At 35.2% G+C, this 20476-nt stretch overlaps 1 protein-coding gene across 1 annotated transcript in view; it reads right to left on the minus strand.

Annotated features, from left to right (window-relative positions):
* Positions 1-16876, minus strand: part of LOC135839429 (oxidative stress-induced growth inhibitor 2-like) — a 27086-nt gene extending 10210 nt beyond the window's left edge. The window contains exons 1-2 of the mRNA XM_065355447.1: positions 16625-16876; positions 4333-4468 (exon numbers count right to left, since the gene is read on the minus strand). Coding sequence (XP_065211519.1) covers positions 4333-4405 — 73 coding nt within the window. The 5' untranslated portion in view covers positions 4406-4468; positions 16625-16876. The remainder of the gene's footprint in view (positions 1-4332; positions 4469-16624) is intronic.
* Positions 16877-20476: the final 3600 nt, after the last annotated feature.

The following is a 20476-nucleotide window of genomic DNA, read 5'->3' on the forward strand; positions in this document are numbered from 1 at the left end:
CCCTATTTTCGACTCGCCAAATCGATTGGAAACTGTTTCAACCCGTTTTGAGCAGATCTGGAGCCTCCAGCAGATTTTTGAAACTCGAAATGCCCACAAAATTTCATCAAATGGAGTTGGAAAGCCGAATTTCATTCTGCGAACTAATTTCAATACGCTACGAAGTCAACTGCAAGTGGATTTTAAGTCGTTTTGGAGCCTCCAGCGACTGTTTGAAAATTACTGGAGCCTCCAGTAGATTTTTGAAACTTGAAATTTCCCAAAATTTCATTAAATATGTGGATGGAAAGCCGAAATTCATTCCGAAAACTAATTTCAGTACGCTGTGAAGTCGACTGTGAGTGGATTTCAAGTCGTTTTGGAGCCTCCAGCCACTTCTCGGAAATTACTGGAGGCTCCAGTAGTTTTTTCAATCCTCGAAATGTCCATGAAATTTTACCAAACAAAGTTGGAAATCCAAAATTCACTCTTATCAAATCGAGTGCAGCTGCAGCTGGTTTTAGGTGATTTTGGAGCCTTCAGCGACTTTTTGAAAATTCTGAGAGCATCTAACAGATTTTTGAAACTTGAATTGTCCACAAAATGTCATGAAATGTGAAGTCGACTGCAGGTGGATGTAAAGGCGTTGTGAAGCTTCCAGCTACTTTTTGTACTTCCATACAGTTCGTGCTAAAGTTAATTCGAACAGATTTTTTTGGAATTTTTTGAGAAACAAAAGTTTCTAAAAATTCCCTGGAAGCTCCAAAACAGACTGACAAGGGAACCTCTTGAGGTGTCCGCCTCCGATTTGAACGGGACCACGATTTTTGGAAAGAGCATGTTCTAAAACCCCAAAATCCAAATTTTCAGCTGCCCAAATTCATTTTTCGAATTTTGGCGAATTTTTGAAAATTCAAAATTTACTGTTTTTGGCGATTTATGTTTTTTTTTAAAAAAAGTACGTACTTGATCAATAAAAATGGTCAAAATAAGTCCCAAAACTAATATTAATTACCAAAATCCAAATTTCACCATTTCCAGCCATTCTGGAGGCTCCAGCGCGATTTTTAAATTTCTCCAGAATTTTGAATTTGCTCCAGAAGGGGTGAATATAAAGTTGTGCAATTAAAAATCGAGTTGTGTGTCGATCTGTTTAACGAGTTTATCCACATTTGAGTCGGTTTTGGGAGGGACATCTCAAGAGTGGTTTTTTGACCAGTTTTTTTCAAATAAAAAATCAAAAAAAAGCAAAAAGAATCCCGTTTGCGAGGAAATTTTTGAAATTTGCGCGAATCGCTGTATTTCGTCCACAACAAACCCCCCAAGGTCGAGTTCCTCCATTTCGAGCCATTCTAGAGCCTCCAGCGCTATTTTTAAATTTCTCCAGAATTTTGAATTTGCTCCAGAAGGCGTGAATATGAAATTGGGCAGCTAAAAATTGAGTTGAATCAGCTCAAATGTGGATAAACTTATTAAACAGGTTGAGTATGATGCACAACTCGATTTTTAGTTGCACAACTTTATATTCACGCCTTCTGGAGCAAATTCAAAATTCTGGAGAAATTTAAAAATCGCGCTGGAGGCTCCAGAATGGCTGGAAATGGTGAAATTTGGATTTGGGTAATTAATATTAGTTTTGGGACTTATTTTGACCAGTTTTATTGATCAAGTACGTACTTTTTAAAAAAAAGCATAAATCGCCAAAAACAGTAAATTTTGAATTTTCAAAAATTCGCCAAAATTCGAAAAATGAATTAGTGCAGCTGAAAATTTGGATTTGGGGGTTTTAGAATATGATCGTTCCAAAAATCGCGGTCCCGTTCAAATCGGAGGCGGACTCCTCAAGAGGTTCCCTGTTAAAATTTCTGTTCATTGAGAGCTCTGTATTCTTGTTAACCCTTAAACACCCAGGCTAATCCTGAGATGTTGTGTGAAAATGCTTTCAATTTCCTGAATTAGATCATCACAAGCATCACATTAACCCACAGTTTGCCCCCCAGCCCCTTAAAGCCGTCTCGTAAAAGCCGTACCGAATTATTCAATTTTCATTGAAAACCGAGAAAGCAAAAACCCCAATGAGGTCAATCATGGAACTGAATGATATAGTATCATTAGGTGTACTGAATGAGTGAAAGCATATCCCCAAAGAACACCCCACCCCTTTTTGGGGGGCAAATTTTCAAAAAAGTTGGGATAAAAAAATTGGACCCATGCTCCATTTTTGGATAAACATATTGATGGTAGACCCTTCACAAAATGAAATCATGAAAGGTGTGAAAATGGTGGACCAGAGCGATTTTTAAAAAATTTGATATGCTTGTCTCAATAAAAACCCGAAAAAACAGAGCATGGATACGCAGAGTACATAATATGGGAAATATTATCAAGTAGGCTTGAAATGTCAGAAACAAGAATTGAAAGGAACACAGATGCTTTTAACAGCACATAAGTTCAGATAATCTACAATCCACCCATCAAATCTGTTTATCACTCCGTGGATATTCTTTCTCGATATTTTTCACCACAATAGTTACATCCTACAAAGGTTAGCAGTACAATTGTTTTTCTGCAGAAATATCGAAATAGGTTTATCTACCACTTTGAAAAGCTTTACACAGTCAAATTGCAGCACTCCCCGGCATTTCATAATGTTCAAGCATTCATGAAGAAGTCACTATCCCTCCTCGATCATAGATAATGTAGTTCTACATCATGAAAATTGCATGAGCAGAAGTCATCGTTTACACTCATGAGATTGTGCCTAGCTTATGACTACAGGATTCAGGGGATTTGAGATTCAGTAAAAAGCTTTCAACTGTTGTTCAACCACAACTCTGAACTTTTGAATGTTTTGAGAAATTCCTGCTGAAGTTGATATTTTTTCTCGATATTTGTCAACAAATAGTTACATCCTGCAAAAGGTTAGTGGTACGGCTGTTTTTCTGCAAAAGGATCGAAATAGGCTTATCTACCACTTTGAAAAGCTTTACGCTGTCAAATTACAGTTGTCTCTGGCATTTCATAATGTTAAAGCATTCATGAAGAGGTCGCTATCCCTCCTCGATCATAGATAGTGAAGTTCTACATCATGAAAATTGCTTGAGCAGAATTCGTTGTTTCCAATCATGATATTTCATGATGTTGAACTACACTATCAATGATCGAGGAGGGATAGTGACTTCTTCATGAATGCTTGAATATTATGAAATGCCAGGGAGTGCTGCAATTTGACTGTGTAAAGCTTGTCAAAGTGGTAGATAAATCTATTTCGATATTTCTGCAGAAAAACAATCATACCACTAACCTTTTGCGGGATTTAACTATTTGTTGACAAATATCGAGAAAGAATATCAACTTCAGCAGGAATTTCTCAAAACATTCAAAAGTTCAGAGTTGTGGTTGAACAACAGTTGAAAGCTTTTTACTGAATCTCAAATCCCCTGAATCCTGTAGTCATAAGCTAGGCACAATTTCATGAGTGTAAACGATGACTTCTGCTCGTGCAATTTTCATGATGTAGAACTACATTATCTATGATCGAGGAGGGATAGTGACTTCTTCATGAATGCTTGAACATTATGAAATGCCGGGGAGTGCTGCAATTTGACTGTGTAAAGCTTTTCAAAGTGGTAGATAAACCTATTTCGATATTTCTGCAGAAAAACAATTGTACTGCTAACCTTTGTAGGATGTAACTATTTGGTGAAAAATATCGAGAAAGAATATCCACGGAGTGATAAACAGATTTGATGGGTGGATTGTAGATTATCTGAACTTATGTGCTGTTAAAAGCATCTGTGTTCCTTTCAATTCTTGTTTCTGACATTTCAAGCCTACACTTTTTTGAAAATTTGCCCCCCAAAAAGGGGTGGGGTGTTCTTTGGGGATATGCTTTCACTCATTCAGTACACCTAATGATACTATATCATTCAGTTCCATGATTGACCTCATTGGGGTTTTTGCTTTCTCGGTTTTCAATGAAAATTGAATAATTCGGTACGGCTTTTACGAGACGGCTTTAAGGGGCTGGGGGGCAAACTGTGGGTTAATGTGATGCTTGTGATGATCTAATTCAGGAAATTGAAAGCATTTTCACACAACATCTCAGGATTAGCCTGGGTGTTTAAGGGTTAATGATTGGTTAATGTACGTTCAATTTAAAAATGTTTTCAGAATGAATCATTAACGTTTCTCAGTAGGTAGGTTCTTTCCTCAAAATTGCAAACGAGTTTTCCTTATAAAAATGATGTTTGCGAAAAAAAATGACTGCTCTATATAGCTAAAAAAATGAACTAAGTACAATGTACCTATACTTAATTGTATAATTCGTAGAAATTGATTAGTAATAATTACCTATAACGACAACTTCCTTGTAAATGACATCTTCCGTATTTACCGTGAGCACGTTATTACAACAGTCTCGCATACTAGACGCACGATTCAAATGGAAGCTTCAACTCGACTGGAATGAGGCGCGAGGCAACGATACCTGCGAAAAAAATACAAGTACATATAAGTGAAAAATGACAACTGCAACTCGCATTGAAGAATAAGTACCTTCGTACATTTTCAATGGTCTAATTTTTTTCTGCCTAATACAAATATAATATAAACAATATAATAATTTATATTCTATTGAAATCTTCAAGGTTTCGTGTTATAGATATAAAATGACCTTATTTGAAAACTAGACGTACGTACAAAACGTACATAGGTATTTTTTATATGTATTACCATGCAGTAGGTATAGGTTTAGGTATAATATAGGTAACCAAAACAGGTAATTTAACGATGACGTCGTTATTGTGCTGGTAATTCTGTTTTCCATACCGGCATCACCTTGGCGTTAACCTATCCTATTTATCGGTAGTTTTTCATCGCACCCGTCATTTGTTCGATTTCGATTCGTCTGTATAATTCATTATGTATGAATTTGAATACCTAAGTGTTACCAGCAAAAATGTCTTCGCTTAAAGGTAGTTAGGTATAGTAGGGTACTATAGCAACAGGTAGGTAGGTGAGCATGGCGACCAAGTTTACACCACGCGCCCGTGAATTAGAAATCGTGTGAGCTTATGTGTGTGTGTTTTTTTTTCTATATAGATGTGTGTCGTCAAGGATGTACATACAACAGTGTGTGTGTGGAATAAAAATAATGAGCAGGATGGGGAGTCAGGGACTGTGTATTGATCCGAGTGCAATTATCGTAGCCGACGACATTTTAACACTATTGAAAATTTTACTTTTGTTATTGGTTTAGAGTGTACTGTACTATTTTTAGGCATTATTTTTTTCCTCATTCGTGTCGTGTTTTTGTTTTTGATGCCTTTGCCTTTCTTTATACGCTACTGCCACTCGCAGGTATATCCGATTCTATACGCGGTCACGTGTTGTATTTTATGACGACATTGGTATCGATGGTTCTTTTTTTCTTTTCTAGCACGTCATTGTTTTATTATTTCTATACTTAATCTAATACGTCGTTATGTACGTATATAGGTTTAGGTAGGTATAGGTGTATTTGGTTACACTCTGTGTGGGGAAATACGTGAATAAGTATTCTGGTTTCTCGTATTGAGGATTGAATTTCTATAGTGAATTTTACAATGTCGAAGAAATATCTGGAGAAAGGAGATCGTGATTTTGAAATCTGGATGTCAACCGAGAAAGTATAAATGAATGTCTGAGGCAAGTTTAATACATACCTCGAGTGTGACTTTTTTTCAAAAAAAATTCGTTTTTATTTTTGAAAAAAAAAGGTCACATACCTAAGAGGTATCAATCTTTCTTTTCCAATATTATTGGGCTCCTTAATTTAGATTCACTTTCACTTATTTTTAAAAAATTTAAATTTTTCGAAATGAACCCAATCATTGGTTAATTTTTCGAAAATTTGAGATTATCGTCGTTATTGTCGACGAATTGATCAATTTTCAAACGAATCATTCGTGAATAAATCCAGCAACAATCGACCAAATCATACTTGAAAATAGGATGAATAAATTACAAAATGTTTCATCAGATTTCAGGCATCTCCTCCGGCTAAAATATTTTTGAACCGGACGAAAAAAATCAGCAGAACGTCAAATTTGGCTCATTTTTCACTGAATAAAATTGAAATTGGATAAAATGAAGGTGGAGAGCAGAAATTTGGATTATGCTGTACTTATTTTCTGTTTTCCTCTCTTCCCTTCCCCCTCCTACCCATCATCGGTAGTTTCGACCCCATCAAGAGCCTTCAGTGCATGTTTTGAATTTCCAGGTCGGGAAAAACCATCATAAAATTGGTCATAATGAAATTCAGCCTTCAGAAACTCGGATCAACTAAAAAATTCACTATCTTTGTGATCTTTCTGGCTGATTTAAAATCCATTTGCACTCATTCGAATTCGAAATTTTTTTTCAGCGTTATTGAAATTTCGAAAATGTGATTTGTCACGAGAAAACTAACCTAGTGTCCAAAACGTAAATTTTACAGGAAGGGGGAAGGGCATTTGAAGTTTTGAGTCAATGTATCAGGCGATCTAAAATTTGTAGGTCGTGATACTTGCACCACTTTTGGCCCCCATGAGTGCCAACATAACCCGATATTTTTTTTTTCAGAATCGCATTCAAGGTTACCAAGTCCAATCATCGAAATTTCCCAAAATCAATTTTTTCGATTTTTCTGAATTTTTTGCCAAAAATGTTACAAAAACTACCCGAGTATGAATTATTAATGAAGAATAAGTTATTATTACATTAAATTGATCACGTTTCTTAACAAATTTGTTCAAGGTGAAAAGAGTTGATTTTTCCAGCTTAAAGCCTTACTTAAATTTCAAAATAAGTATGGCACAAATCCTCCAAATGTGGGCCGATTGTTGCAAAAATTTGCATTTCGACTCCCCATAAGATACCTTTCAAGAAAATAAAATTTTTTTTTTTTCAATTTTTACTGTAGTTGCTCTATTTTTTTGACCTCAGATTTAGGGTCAAGAGAATCGTTCGCGAACGTTTCAACTCCCACAGTCGGATTCAGCACCCTAAGTACTACTACTAATATCCACCATAAAAAAGATATCGATTTTTTGGACACTAAGCTGGTTTTCTCGTGACAGATCACAAATTTGTGTCAAGATTGGTTGGCAAGATTACACTAATCAGTCAGCATTTTTTAGTGCTGGATTTCATTTTGGATCATTTTATGACGATTTTCCTGACTTTGGAAAATTTAAAAATCCGTTAGAGACTCCAGAACCGATTGATAAACCACCACCAATGAATTTGTGAGATTGAAAATGAAGTATAGGTAACTCCAATTTTAGCTTTCTACCTCGAGTCTAATAAATTTTGATTTTTGTAAATCGAAAATTGATCAAATTCTAAATTTTGAAAATTGACCATGAAACAGAAAAATGAAATTTAACACTTGAAATTTGTAATAATTTTCATCAAAAAAGCAAGATTTTCCCAATTTTCCAACTTTTTGAAAATTTTTGGCAAAAGACGTCTGTTTTGGTGATTTTAGGGGAAAAAATGTAAACTTTTTGGAATTTTTCGGGTTTCCCAAAAAAGTGACAATATTTTGCTACTTTGGCAGAGCTGTGTTTGTTTTCACAACATCTCGTGGTACTCAAGTTGCAAGTTGAGAAGCAAGGAGGGATGGAGAGTGGTCGAATTGATAGATTTTTGAAAATTTCACGAAAATATAGTGAAATAGTAGTGATTTTTCAGGAAATATCCCAACTTGCTGAGAAATTTTCCAACCGGACGAAGCTGAATGGAAAAAGCATGCCAAAATTCATCACTATAGCCAAATTTCAGACCACGAAGTGCATTTTTCGATTTTTGGTGAATTTTTAAAAATCAAATTTTGGTCAAAAAAATGGAGAAAAACTTGTATTTTACCAAATTGAACTTCACAAAGCTGAAATTTTGTGTATACCTTATTTTCGATCTTCTCAATCGATTAGAACCCGATTTAAACCGTTTCGAGCAATTCTGAAGTCTCCAGCAGAATTCTGAATGTTGAAATTTCCACAGGTCAGCAATTTTTTGAATAACCCAGTTTTCGAGAAAATGCATCAAACTCTGCCCTGTTCAATATTTTAGGACATATTAGTAAACCCGAATTTTTTGACCATTTTTTTTTCAACTATGAAATCTTTTGAGAAATTATACAGTCAAATTGGACAGATTTTGAGAGGGTTTTTCAAAAACTTGAATTTCGAAAATATAGCTGCTGCAGGCTCCAAAATAACTTGAAGAAAAAACAACTCCGATCAACTCAGGGTGTTGAAATTATGGTTAGAATAAATTTTTTCTTTTCAACTTCGTGGGGAAAAATTTTGTGGGATTTCAATTTTTAAAAATCTGCTGAAGACCTCAGAACTGCTCAAAACTGTTGGAAACCGTTTCGAATTAATTTGGTCAGAGAAGGAGGGTCGAATGTAGGGTACAAATCAATTTCCGATTCTTTTAGAATTTTTTGGATAAAATTCAACTTTTGAAAAATTTACCGAAAATTTTAAAAAATGCACTTTAGAACCTGAAATTTTGCCTTTATGCCTTTTGATATATTTTTACATGCTCTTTGTCTGGTTCAAAAATTTTTCTGCGAGTTGACTCGCCTCAATTGTGAGAAAAAGAGTGGTAATTTCGATTAACAATTGTCTTTAAAAATCATTTTTTATTTCTTTGCAGAATTTGAAATGGAAAAACACACTATTTCTTTCAATCAACCTCTACACCCGCCCCCCCCCCCACCTAAAAAAAGAAGAAAAATTGAACACAAATCTAAAATGTATTTTAAAATTAAAATACGAGTGTTTGAGAATTTTTTTCATTTTGAAACATCAAACAATTTTTTTTTTTTTGGGTGTTTATAATTACAAGATTATTACACCCGTAAGGGAGGGGGGGGGGGTTAGATTTGGTTTGTGAGGTTGATGTTTTTTATTAGGGAGATGAATTTTTGAATTTCTGAGGGTTCGTCAGGGATAGTAGGTGGGTTTTCTTTTATCTGTAGTGTAAGTCTGTTTTGTTTTAGTTGGGAACAGTTGAAAAGTATGTGTTGGATGGATGTGGGTTCGTTTTTGCAAAATTGGCATGAGGGTTTTGGTTCTTTTTGGTATATGTGGTTATGAGTAATTTTTGTGTGGTCTATTCTTAGTCTAGTAATCAGGATTTCTTCTTTTCTGTTCAGGTGGCCTAGATTTTTCCAGGGGAGAGTGTTTTTTTTTTATGTTGGAAGAGTTTGTTTGAAGTTTGTTGTGACCAAAAGTTCTGCCAGTTAGTAAATGTGTTGTGAGTGATTAGAGATTTAATTTCATCAGGAGTGAGAGTGGTAAGAGGGGAGGGGGCAGCGGCTGTTTTTGCTAATCTATCAACAGTTTCGTTTCCAGTGATACCTATGTGGCTGGGAACATACGTGAAGCTAATTGAGTAATCATAATATTGGAGGTTAAAAAGGGACTTATGTATGTCTTGGACTATGGGATGGTCAGAAAAAATGTTTTGAATGGATAGCAGTGAACTTAGTGAGTCGCTTTGGATTAAGAATTTTTTATTTTCTGATTGAATGGAAATTATATGTACTTATTAGCCAATGTTTTATGGCAGTGAGTTCAGCAGTAAAAATTGAGGCACAGTTGTGAATTTTGAAACTGAGAACTTCGTCATTAATTGAGTAAGCATAACCAGTATGAATGTTAGACATTTTTGAACCATCTGTGAAGCATAAGTTATATTCAGTATAGTTTGATAACAGTTCTAAGTAATGACTCTTGATTAATAATGGGGAGTGATCATGTTTTGGGTAGTTTCTTAAGTAAAATTCCATCTGTATAGGGTTTAGTTGAGAGACCAAGGGGGATAAGATACTGGTTTATGTATTAGGTTTTTTAGGTCAATTTGTAGGTTGTTCATATTTTTGATAAATTCTGGGATTGGGCCTGAAGTATGGAGGAAATGCTGAGAGCTGTAGACATTGAGTGACCTTTGAAGAGGGTGAGATGGATTATTTGCAACAGTTGTTAAGAATTTGTTTGTCATGAGAATTTTCCTAAAATCAGGAGGAAGCTCTGCAGCTTTCACAATAAATGCTATCAATTGGAGACGAATAGAGAGCACCTTTATTTTTGACCCTTTGATCTTTCTCCAGTGGAATTAATAATTGAAGAATACACATTTGTTCAAAATTTACCCTAATTTTTCTTTATTTTAATCTATCGCGTCAATTTCACCAGCAATTGTGATTCTAATCATCAATTTCAGAAATTTTTATTGTTGTGAATTTCTTCAACCTTTTGTTCTTTACAATACCATTCTATATTTATCGATGGTACGTAAAAAAAAAATTCTCATTCAATTTATTACTATAGCCTATATATTACAATGACACGAATTTTTTTACGCAGGTGTTAGCTGAATCAATCAGCATTAACGTCGTTATATACCTACGTTGATTTATTATTTACCTACATATTACAAATACTTGGTCTTGTTATGTAGGTATCGGAACGTCATCGTCATACCCTACATAAAAATCTACTATTAACCAATCAGCTTCGCGATTCGTATTGTTTAAAAAAATACTCGTACGAAGGAAAAAAAAAATGCATTTTACAAATCGATGACGATATGCTCGAACAAAGCATTGATAACGAGTAACTACGAGTAGTAATTACTCCGTTTAGCGCGACTACCGAACGGAAATTCTAATTACATATTGTTGTTGTTAATTTAGCCGAGATTTATTTTCTTTTATTTTGCCGAAAACTCGATAAAGAGGTATTTCCACTTATCTGCACGTTTGCCAATTTGGATAATAATTCTCGGATTACTCGAGATTTTTTTTCAATTCCCCTCCCCCTTTTAAATCATCGTCGTGTTATCAATATTAAGCGTTACAAAAATTATGTAATCTTTTGCTCCTGCTCGTCACCGCAGCGGCGTCGTAGTCGTAAATTTAAACCATCACGCAAACACATGTCTACTTGATAACCTGCCAAATGCCAATTCAGTCTGCGAATTTGTCTCTGTTCGAGTCGAGATACACATAGTCTCGTTACTGGATACCCATCTTCTCCACAGACACAATCGCCAGATAATATCTGCTGGTAGAACTTTCGCCTTCGAATACTCACCGCGATTGTTATGGTGGTGAAATGCATGGGAAGGTACTGGAAAAAGAAAAACGTTTCGGGGCCAAATATCCTATCTGAAAGGGTGCCAAACGATGTTCGTAACAATTGGCTTAGAGAACTTTGCGCGAATCCGTTTGTGGCAATGACTTTTACACGTCTCGGATCAAATTTACGAGTATTTAATTTCGAAAGTACAATATGAAAAATTTTTCATTTTCCGTATGTTCGCGAGACGTCTCGTGTTGTGTTATCCTGGCTAAATACATTTTTTGATATCAATATCATTATTATCATTACGAAGGGTCACGTTTCTGCAATTTTATCTCATCGGTTCGTCAATCGCCGGGGGATCGTGAACTTTACCGAAGACGCGGACATTTATCAGATAAAAATGATAAAATTCTCCAATTTATCGACATTTTTTCCCAAGTTATCAATGTTGGGTTAAATATCCATGGTATAGGTGGTGCATTAACGAGCGTCTAGATAGTAATTAAAAAATTTTCAGTCTCGAAATAGCCAATTTCCTTTTTCTTTTTCAATGTTGCAATCTCAGGGCAGTCAACTTTGTACTGTGTCTGTCTCGAAATAACTCAAGTCGAACATGTGGAATTGATAAAGTCACGTTTTCGGTTTTCGAAACCGAAAATTTCTATTTTGATCCGAAAAAGAACTAGAAGAACGAGTCAGTCGTGTGACGACATCGCCCATCGTAGTAATGTGACACTTATTCCATCGTCGTCAACTACCTACCTAGACCTACCTGTACCATTATTTTATAACCTAATTACCGAAAAACAAAAGTATCCAACATCAGTATAGGTAATGGTGTGTAATGGATTCTTGTTTCGAGGAAACTTGTTTTATAGTCGCTGCCGGGGTTCTCGCTATCGACTGTGAATCGCTGGCGAGTGCCAGAATTCCATAATTTAAAAACCCAATACATTGACCAAACTATACACAGAGAGGGAGAAGCCGAGGAATTTTTTTTTTCGTATTCGAATTCGAGGTAAAAAAAAAACACACACGAAAATGGCGATTTCGGGCGAAGATAACGTTGTTGGCAAAATTATTGAAATTTTTAAGGGTGACGGAGGAGAGTTCTACGAAAGAGAAGGGGATTGAAAATTTACACGAAAATTATTCGAGCGTTGGTTCATTATGTTATGTGCTTGACCTTGCGAGAACCTCTTCCCATTAATGACGATTTCAATTTTAATTTAACCGCTGGCCACCGATACCCTTCTGTCGTCTCTGTATCGTTTTTCTATGTACATTTAAAATGCTCGATGCTCGATACTCATCGCGTCAGTAGATACATATTTGAATCATATCACGTAGGTGTTGGCAGTATTGAGGTATTTTTCGTACATACAATTGAGCAGGGTGAAGAAGTACCCATATTATTTATCGTGGTAAATTATCCCGAATGTATTATCGCCCAAGTATCGTCGTATTAATTCATCGTTGATGATGACGCATCTTGTAAAACTGAAATTAATTAAAATTGAGAGTTACGTTGGGGGGGGGGTGATGCACTCGATAAATGATCCATTAAAATTACAGCTCGAGTAGTGAAACGATAATGAAACTATTCGATACTGCACGATTCACTCCCACTGTGCATTTTCGAGTCGATGATTTTTAAAGCTCCCACAGAGGAGCCTCTTTTGCGAAAAATCGAAGAAAAAAAATAACAATTTTTTACTAATTGCACCGCTCGAGGTGTCGGACGAAGAGCTGTATAGCTGTGTTGCAATTATGATAAAAAATTTCCTTGTTCGAGATGAATTTTAATAACCTTGAAGATCTGATGCGTGTCTAATTTGGCCATGGTACGTATACGTAATTGTGAAAAATTTGGTGTAATTTTTTTTTCTCAAAACGAAGTGGAAAAAACCAGATGATGAGGGGAGGTAGTTTTTCTGTACGAAAAATACGAGGTGTGGCTCCCCTCGTGTGTGTTTTAAATTCGAGAATCGAATTAATCTTGAAATATGTAAGTCCTAAATGTGGGAATGTTTTTCGAATCGAATTTAATTACGGACTTGATAATTTATCTTTTTTTTTCGAGGCTCTTATTTTATCAGTTTTGTTTTTTTTGAAATTAAATTTTATGTTTTTGTTATTGAACTCGGTAAGAGTCAAGTATCCTCGTTTCGTTGGACTAATTTCAATTTCGTGTACGAATCGAGATGAAAAACAAACTTTATTTTTCGAACGAAATAAAACTGTTCTTTGGGTGAAGACCTTAAATAAGTACTCGTACTTTGAATTCTCTTTTTAGAAACTCAGTTCGTCTTATTTTCAAAATTGAGTGAGGAGACTGACGAAATTTATTTTGAAGTTGATGAGGAGGTGGGGAAGGCGGGGTAGCTTGGACCTCAAAATTGAAAAAATAGATTTTGAAGTTGGTGAGGAGGTGGGGGAGGGGGCTAGCTTGCTTCTCAAAATTGAAGAAATTATCGATTTTGAAGTTGGTGCGGCGGTGAGGTGGGAGAGGGGGTAGCTCGCTCCTCAAAATTGAAAAAAATTGACTTTGAAGTTGGCGAGGCAGTGGGGGGGGCTAGCTTTCTCCTTAAAATTGAAGAAATTGATTTTGAATTTGGAAAAATTGACTCGCGATCGAAAATTGTTTCAAGTTGTGATTTTTTGAGCGAAATTTGTAGAAATTGTGTATTCCAGCTGGAACAGTTGAGTGGAAAAAAATCGATTTATTGGCTCGAAAAATGAAAAATTGTATTTTGAATTCAGAAATATTAGGTTTATTTTTTGGTTGCTGTAATTTTTTGCTTCCCTTTGATTCATCTCTGCGTTATTTGTATCATCATAATCATGATAATGAAGTTGACAATTCTGCCAACCACTGTGTTTGTGATCAGAGGATATGAGTTACGTATTATCTAACGTTATCAATTATGATATTCCAAATTTTCTACGGTGAGATAGTGAATTAATGCGGTTCAGATTGGTACGTTTTGATGGCGAGTCGTGAAAATTTTGAATTTTTGCAGTTTAAAGGTCTGAATTTTGAAAGAAAACTTTTTGAAGATGATGTTAATTCTGATATGAGATAAGAATTTTTTGTACCTACATAATTGTTGAATTTGAAAATTATTTCAATTCTTTTTCTTTCACGTAAGATTTTCTTCGAATTTATCCACGAATTTTTAATGATTTTTTGCAGCAAACGTCGATTTTTCTTGACCAATTAAGAATTCTTACGAAAAAAATTGGCATGGAAACAAATTTTTGTAGCGTAAAATTTTTTGCTGATAAAGTTCGACTACTTGTTTTCCAAGAAGTTCAGTTTCAGATGTATTTAGTACGATGAACGATAGTAGTTGATCTTTTGCACTTTGGGCGAATATTTATCGAAAACTGCATGTTCAAGTTTCCCAGAACTTACGCTGATAAAAAATTTAAATCTTTCAATTTTCCTCGTTGGTTATTTTTTTCCCATGGTTTGAAAACGGCGAAAAATCAAATAAAAATGTAACGTAAGTACTTATACTAAAAAATTTATTCGTGCAGAAATTGTTTATGGTATAATTTTTTCATTATTTCTTCATTAAAATGATCGTCGAAGAATCCTGCCAGAATTGCCTTCTGAAGTTCAAATACCCCATTTTCGTATCAAGCTGGCGAAGATCGGCATTTTTTAGACAGTTTGATCGAATCGAGTGTGAAAATTGCTCCTAGTAATTCCCTTTTTCAGGAAAAACTTCCTATGAGCCCTCGAGCCCTTGAATAATGTTGATCCTACAGTACAGAGCACACGAAGCTTTTTTTCCTATTAATTTATTTTTGTTTCCAATCTAAATATGTACCTCAACTTGAATTTTCAAAAAATTGGAGGCCAAGAGATTTCTTGAAATTGAGAATTACAAATATTTAGAGAAATCTTCGCCCAAACATTGAACTTTTGAAAAAAAAACTGTCACTTTTTTCCTTTCCAACTTTTTGTGGCTTTATACAGGGGGTCCTACCTGAATTGGAGAACTGTGAAAGATTTTTTTCCTTGAAAATAAGCTTATTTTAAAGAATATTGAAGCGTAAATCGAGAATTTCTGAAAAAATGTCGATCAATTCTTCTTTTATTTGCATTTTGGGAGAAGAGGGGGGCGTTTATTCCGCTGCTAAAATTGACAATTTCTTATTAAAAATATTGCCATTGTATTTCTATAAATTTTTTGAATTTTGGTAACTCTTGGTACCATTTTTAGAAACATAGGAGAAAATCAAAAAATAAGGGAAAATTTCTCTATGAAATCCAACATCTTAGGATTTTTTTAAAACTTGAGTTGAAATGTATACAAATTGAACAGTGAATCGATTGTTGTTGATGAAAAATTTAATCTTTTTCCAATTTTTTCAGTAGAAAAAAAATCAATTTTTATGAAAAACTAAAAAAAAAAATCGTTAAACAGAAAATTTCTCATGTGCATGGTGTTGGTGTGTTTCGGAGGAGGAGGATGAGGAGGGGGGGGGGAAGAGAGAAAATTTTGTTTTTAAATTTTTCTACTAATTTTTTTTTTTAAATATTTGATTGCTGATTCAGCTTCTTGTAATGAGCATTTTGATAATTTTACATCAACATTTCTTTTTTGATATGTATAAGGTAGATATGAATGGTGTAAAAAAAATGAATTATAATTTTTGGAGAAATTATTGAAATTAAAGTAGCAAAAAAATGAATTTAACGAGTTGAAATTTTATTTTAACTGGCTTCATTGTACAAATTATCAGTCTGCTTAGCTTCGATATAAAATTTTCTCGTTTTCTGAATCGAAAAAATGGTAAAAGCAAAAATAGGCTAATTTAAGTAGGTAGGTACCTATTTTCAATTCGGCACGAGTTCTTGAAAACATTTTTACGAAAATTCAGGTCACTTTTTTCACTTATTGGGCCCGTACATTTAAATTTCAAAAGGAAAAAAAATTAAACGTGCCAACACAGATTAGTATTCGGAGTATTTCACGTATTTTTTTTTCTCTCATCTAGCCCGTCTGAAATATCTTCTAATGAATGGAACACCGCATTTACTTGAAGACTGGTTAGTTTATTAGCGAGTTTCGAAGCGTTTGAAAAATTTGAAATGTAATTTTTTAAATTAGATATAGCAACCAAATCACATTTTCTGTTCGTGGGTAGGGTAAGTAAAAGTCGACATCATACCTACTCGTTTTAATAATTTCGATAATTCCTTTTCTAATCTTACGAGAGCGAGATAAGTTTCAATTGCTGTTTTAAAACACAGCCATAAAACACCGAATATATTGAAAAAATACAGTACCAAAAAATTCATTCGAAACGTTCGCGAGTTTTATTTTTTTCACAAAATCAAGGACACATCACTATGCTAGGTTAACGAAATTTCATCGCGAATTATCACTCGAAAAAAAATATATCGATTGAAATGCGTATAACTTAACACTTTGAAAAAAAAATTGCTGAAATTTTTCGAAAAAAATACCAAGCTATCGATAAAAAAATAAACACTGACGAATAATTACCTGAGTATTTTGAAAAGGAGAAAAAGTCGTATTGGAAACGAGCTCGCGTCAAGTCGAAGCTTTTTTTTATCACTGAATCACACAATGTTACCGGTACAACGACAACGTGCTAAGTGATAACGTTCGAAAGTTTACTTTATGTGCAGACCGTCGTCGAGTCGATTACAAATATCGTGAAATGAAATTCACGAATCAGCGATGAAAATAATACTACGAGTGCTTCCCGCTAGTGTTGCCAACCCAACCGCCAACATAGTAAACGTTGTACCCCTCTTATGCTCGATCTCGACTGCGACTGCGGCCTGCGGCTGGCTCTGGCTCTGGCTTTGGGATTCTCAAGTACATTTACATTAAGGGTATTCTTTACACTTGTTATCAGTAGGTTATATTCGGGAAAAATGCTCAACTTATTCGTCTAATTACTCCGCGAATTTTTAACCGATTTCAATGGGGTTTGTTTTAATGTGACGTTAATGCTTTTATCTAGCGGCGTACGTAGCGATTTTTCGAAATTATCAATTATTTTTCTCAAAAAAAAGCTTTGAAAAGCAGTAACTTGCGAGCAGCCAAGCAGGCAACTGAAGGGTTATATCAAAAATGTGGCGACGTACGCGGCTAGATCTCATTTTTTTGAACCATACTGTAAAAAAAATTTTTTCAAAAAGTTGAAAGGCCCTAGGCAGATAAGTATGGTCGAGCGGCCCCCGGGACCTTCAGAGATGAAACTCATGTGGTGTATAGGTACCCCCAAGATAAGTATTTTCCCCAAGTTTTGGACCTCAACTCTGAGTGGTTCTTGAGTAATTCCTCAAAAATCGAAAATCGTTTTTAATTTTTTTCTCAGGATTGACTCGGCCGATTTTTTTCAAACTTGAACCAAAGTGTACGTATACATAAGGGCTTTCCCCAAAAAAATCAACAGCCCCCTCCCCCCACTTTTCCCCCTTCAAAATTTAGATTCAATTTTTTGAGGTCCCCCTTACCCCCCAAGGCCTTTTGGCACACTTTTCGAAAAATATTTTTTAGATGCAGTATTGATCCTAGAACAACATATAATTTACCCAAAATTGTACCTCGGGTGCGCCATAGTCAAATTCGACCAAAACCAACACCCCCTCACCAGTAATAAGGTTAATGTGGTACCTACGCCACTGCTATTGAAGTAATTTCTGGAGTATTGTTTATAATGTTGTAATTTTTAAATGAGAATGATGTTTTTGAGAGTCGTTATTCACAAATTCCCATTTAGGGGCAGCGAAGCACCCCCTCCCCCAAATTTGGGCGAAACTTTCAGAAAGAAACCTGGGGCATGTGACATATCGAATTATATGTTTTTGATAACGCTGAACACGAATATGACGTCAGATTTCTGATTGGACCCCACCCGTGGCCCCCAACACCTCCCCAAATGAGATGAAAATTCAAAAAAAAAGGTTTGTTCGTGCGACACATGAAATAGTATGTTTTTGGCGACGCTGAAACCGAATATGACGTCAGATTTTTGATTGGACCCCATCCATGGCCCCCAAAAAAATTTTGGACAATTACCCATGGGAGGAGGTTCTGGGAGCAATGGATGACGTCAATTTGAAAAACTAAGGCTATATTCGTGTTCAGCGATATCGAAAACGTACTACCTATTTCATGTGTCACCAGAATGAAACCATGTTTTTAGGATACTCCCCTTGGGAAGGTGCTGGGAGCCGTGGACGGAGTGCAATCAAAAATCTGACGTCATATTCGGTTTCAGCGTCGCCAAAAACATACTATTTCATGTGTCGCACGAACAAACCTTTTTTTTTGAATTTTCATCTCATTTGGGGAGGTGTTGGGGGCCACGGGTGGGGTCCAATCAGAAATCTGACGTCATATTCGTGTTCAGCGTTATCAAAAACATATAATTCGATATGTCACATGCCCCAGGTTTCTTTCTGAAAGTTTCGCCCAAATTTGGGGGAGGGGGTGCTTCGCTGCCCCTAAATGGGAATTTGTGAATAACGACTCTCAAAAACATCATTCTCATTTAAAAATTACAACATTATAAACAATACTCCAGAAATTACTTCAATAGCAGTGGCGTAGGTACCACATTAACCTTATTACTGGTGAGGGGGTGTTGGTTTTGGTCGAATTTGACTATGGCGCACCCGAGGTACAATTTTGGGTAAATTATATGTTGTTCTAGGATCAATACTGCATCTAAAAAATATTTTTCGAAAAGTGTGCCAAAAGGCCTTGGGGGGTAAGGGGGACCTCAAAAAATTGAATCTAAATTTTGAAGGGGGAAAAGTGGGGGGAGGGGGCTGTTGATTTTTTTGGGGAAAGCCCTTATGTATACGTACACTTTGGTTCAAGTTTGAAAAAAATCGGCCGAGTCAATCCTGAGAAAAAAATTAAAAACGATTTTCGATTTTTGAGGAATTACTCAAGAACCACTCAGAGTTGAGGTCCAAAACTTGGGGAAAATACTTATCTTGGGGGTACCTATACACCACATGAGTTTCATCTCTGAAGGTCCCGGGGGCCGCTCGACCATACTTATCTGCCTAGGGCCTTTACGGAGTAATTAGACGAAAAAGTTCAGTACTCTGATGGATGGAAGCGGGTGGCGGGACATGTGACATTCCAAGTAACAGTTCAGCCAAAAAAATATAGAGGGAGTGCTTGGGTGTTGAACGTTATGAAGAAGGGTAGTTTCGTTCTTCACAGATTTGGGGTATTTAAAATATTATTAAACCGGTTTTAGTTCTTCCGACTTCGCTTCTTCTGAGGTTATTATTACTGGGTGTTGATGTCGATTTGATTTTCTAGTTCAATAGGCAAGACAAGACGGCCGCCTAGGAGTGGAAAATTTGGTGGGGGAGGGGGTAAAATTTGAATAAAACCAAAAATGGATGGATAATTTTCTTTTTCAAAAATACAAAATGAACAAAAAACGTAGCTTAATATTTACTCAACAGTCAACATCGAGAAAAAATGGATTTTTTTCCTATTATCAAAATTTCGTTTCAATTCTTGAATTATGAAATTTCAGAAGCTTGTTCAAATTTTTTAAAATAACAAAGTTTGAAAAATAGACTTTTCTAATCGTCAAAAATAATGTTTTTACTTCTTGAATTATCAATTTATAAAAGATTTAGCCTTTAGCTCTCACTTTACGTGTAGGCTTGTTTGGTTTTTTTTTTTTTTAATAATAAGTACATTAGTAAGTACATACTCGAGTTTCGCCCAGGAAATTTTTTTGATACATATGCGTGTGTTATAGTGTGTCTGTGTACCTAGTACCACTTAGTAAAATTCCATTTTATTTCGATCAATTACATAGTTGAAATTACGTATTTGAGTACTAGTTTCTAATGTTTAGTAAGTATTTAACTTAAATGAAAAATTGCCAAAAACTTATATGTAATCATTTTTCGAGTTTATGAAATTGGCAATAATGACCAAAAAATTGACACAACTGAATTCTAAAATATTCCCCCAGTTTCAGAAATTATATCTTTCCACTTTCCAGAGTGCCTATTGAAACCAAAAAAGCAAATTTCTCGCTTTTTTCTTGCCTTTTTCGTGCTGTTTTCTCGCTTTCAAACATATTCGTTGAAGCAAGGAAGCAATTTTAATTCTCAGATGGAAAAATCAAAATCTTAAACTTTATAATAAAACCAGTCATTTTAATGAAAATGAACACTCAGAGTACCTAACGAGTAAAAAATTACCTAATATGTAAAATAAAATAAATTTGATTCAAAGATGAAAATCAAAATCATGTTATTTGGGCAGGGGGATGCATCATGTCATTTTGCTAACCAAAAATTGTGATTTTTCCTACAAAAATCACAATTTTAAGCATGC

The sequence above is a fragment of the Planococcus citri genome, chromosome 3 (genome assembly GCF_950023065.1).
Source record: "Planococcus citri chromosome 3, ihPlaCitr1.1, whole genome shotgun sequence".
NCBI lineage: Eukaryota > Metazoa > Arthropoda > Insecta > Hemiptera > Pseudococcidae > Planococcus > Planococcus citri.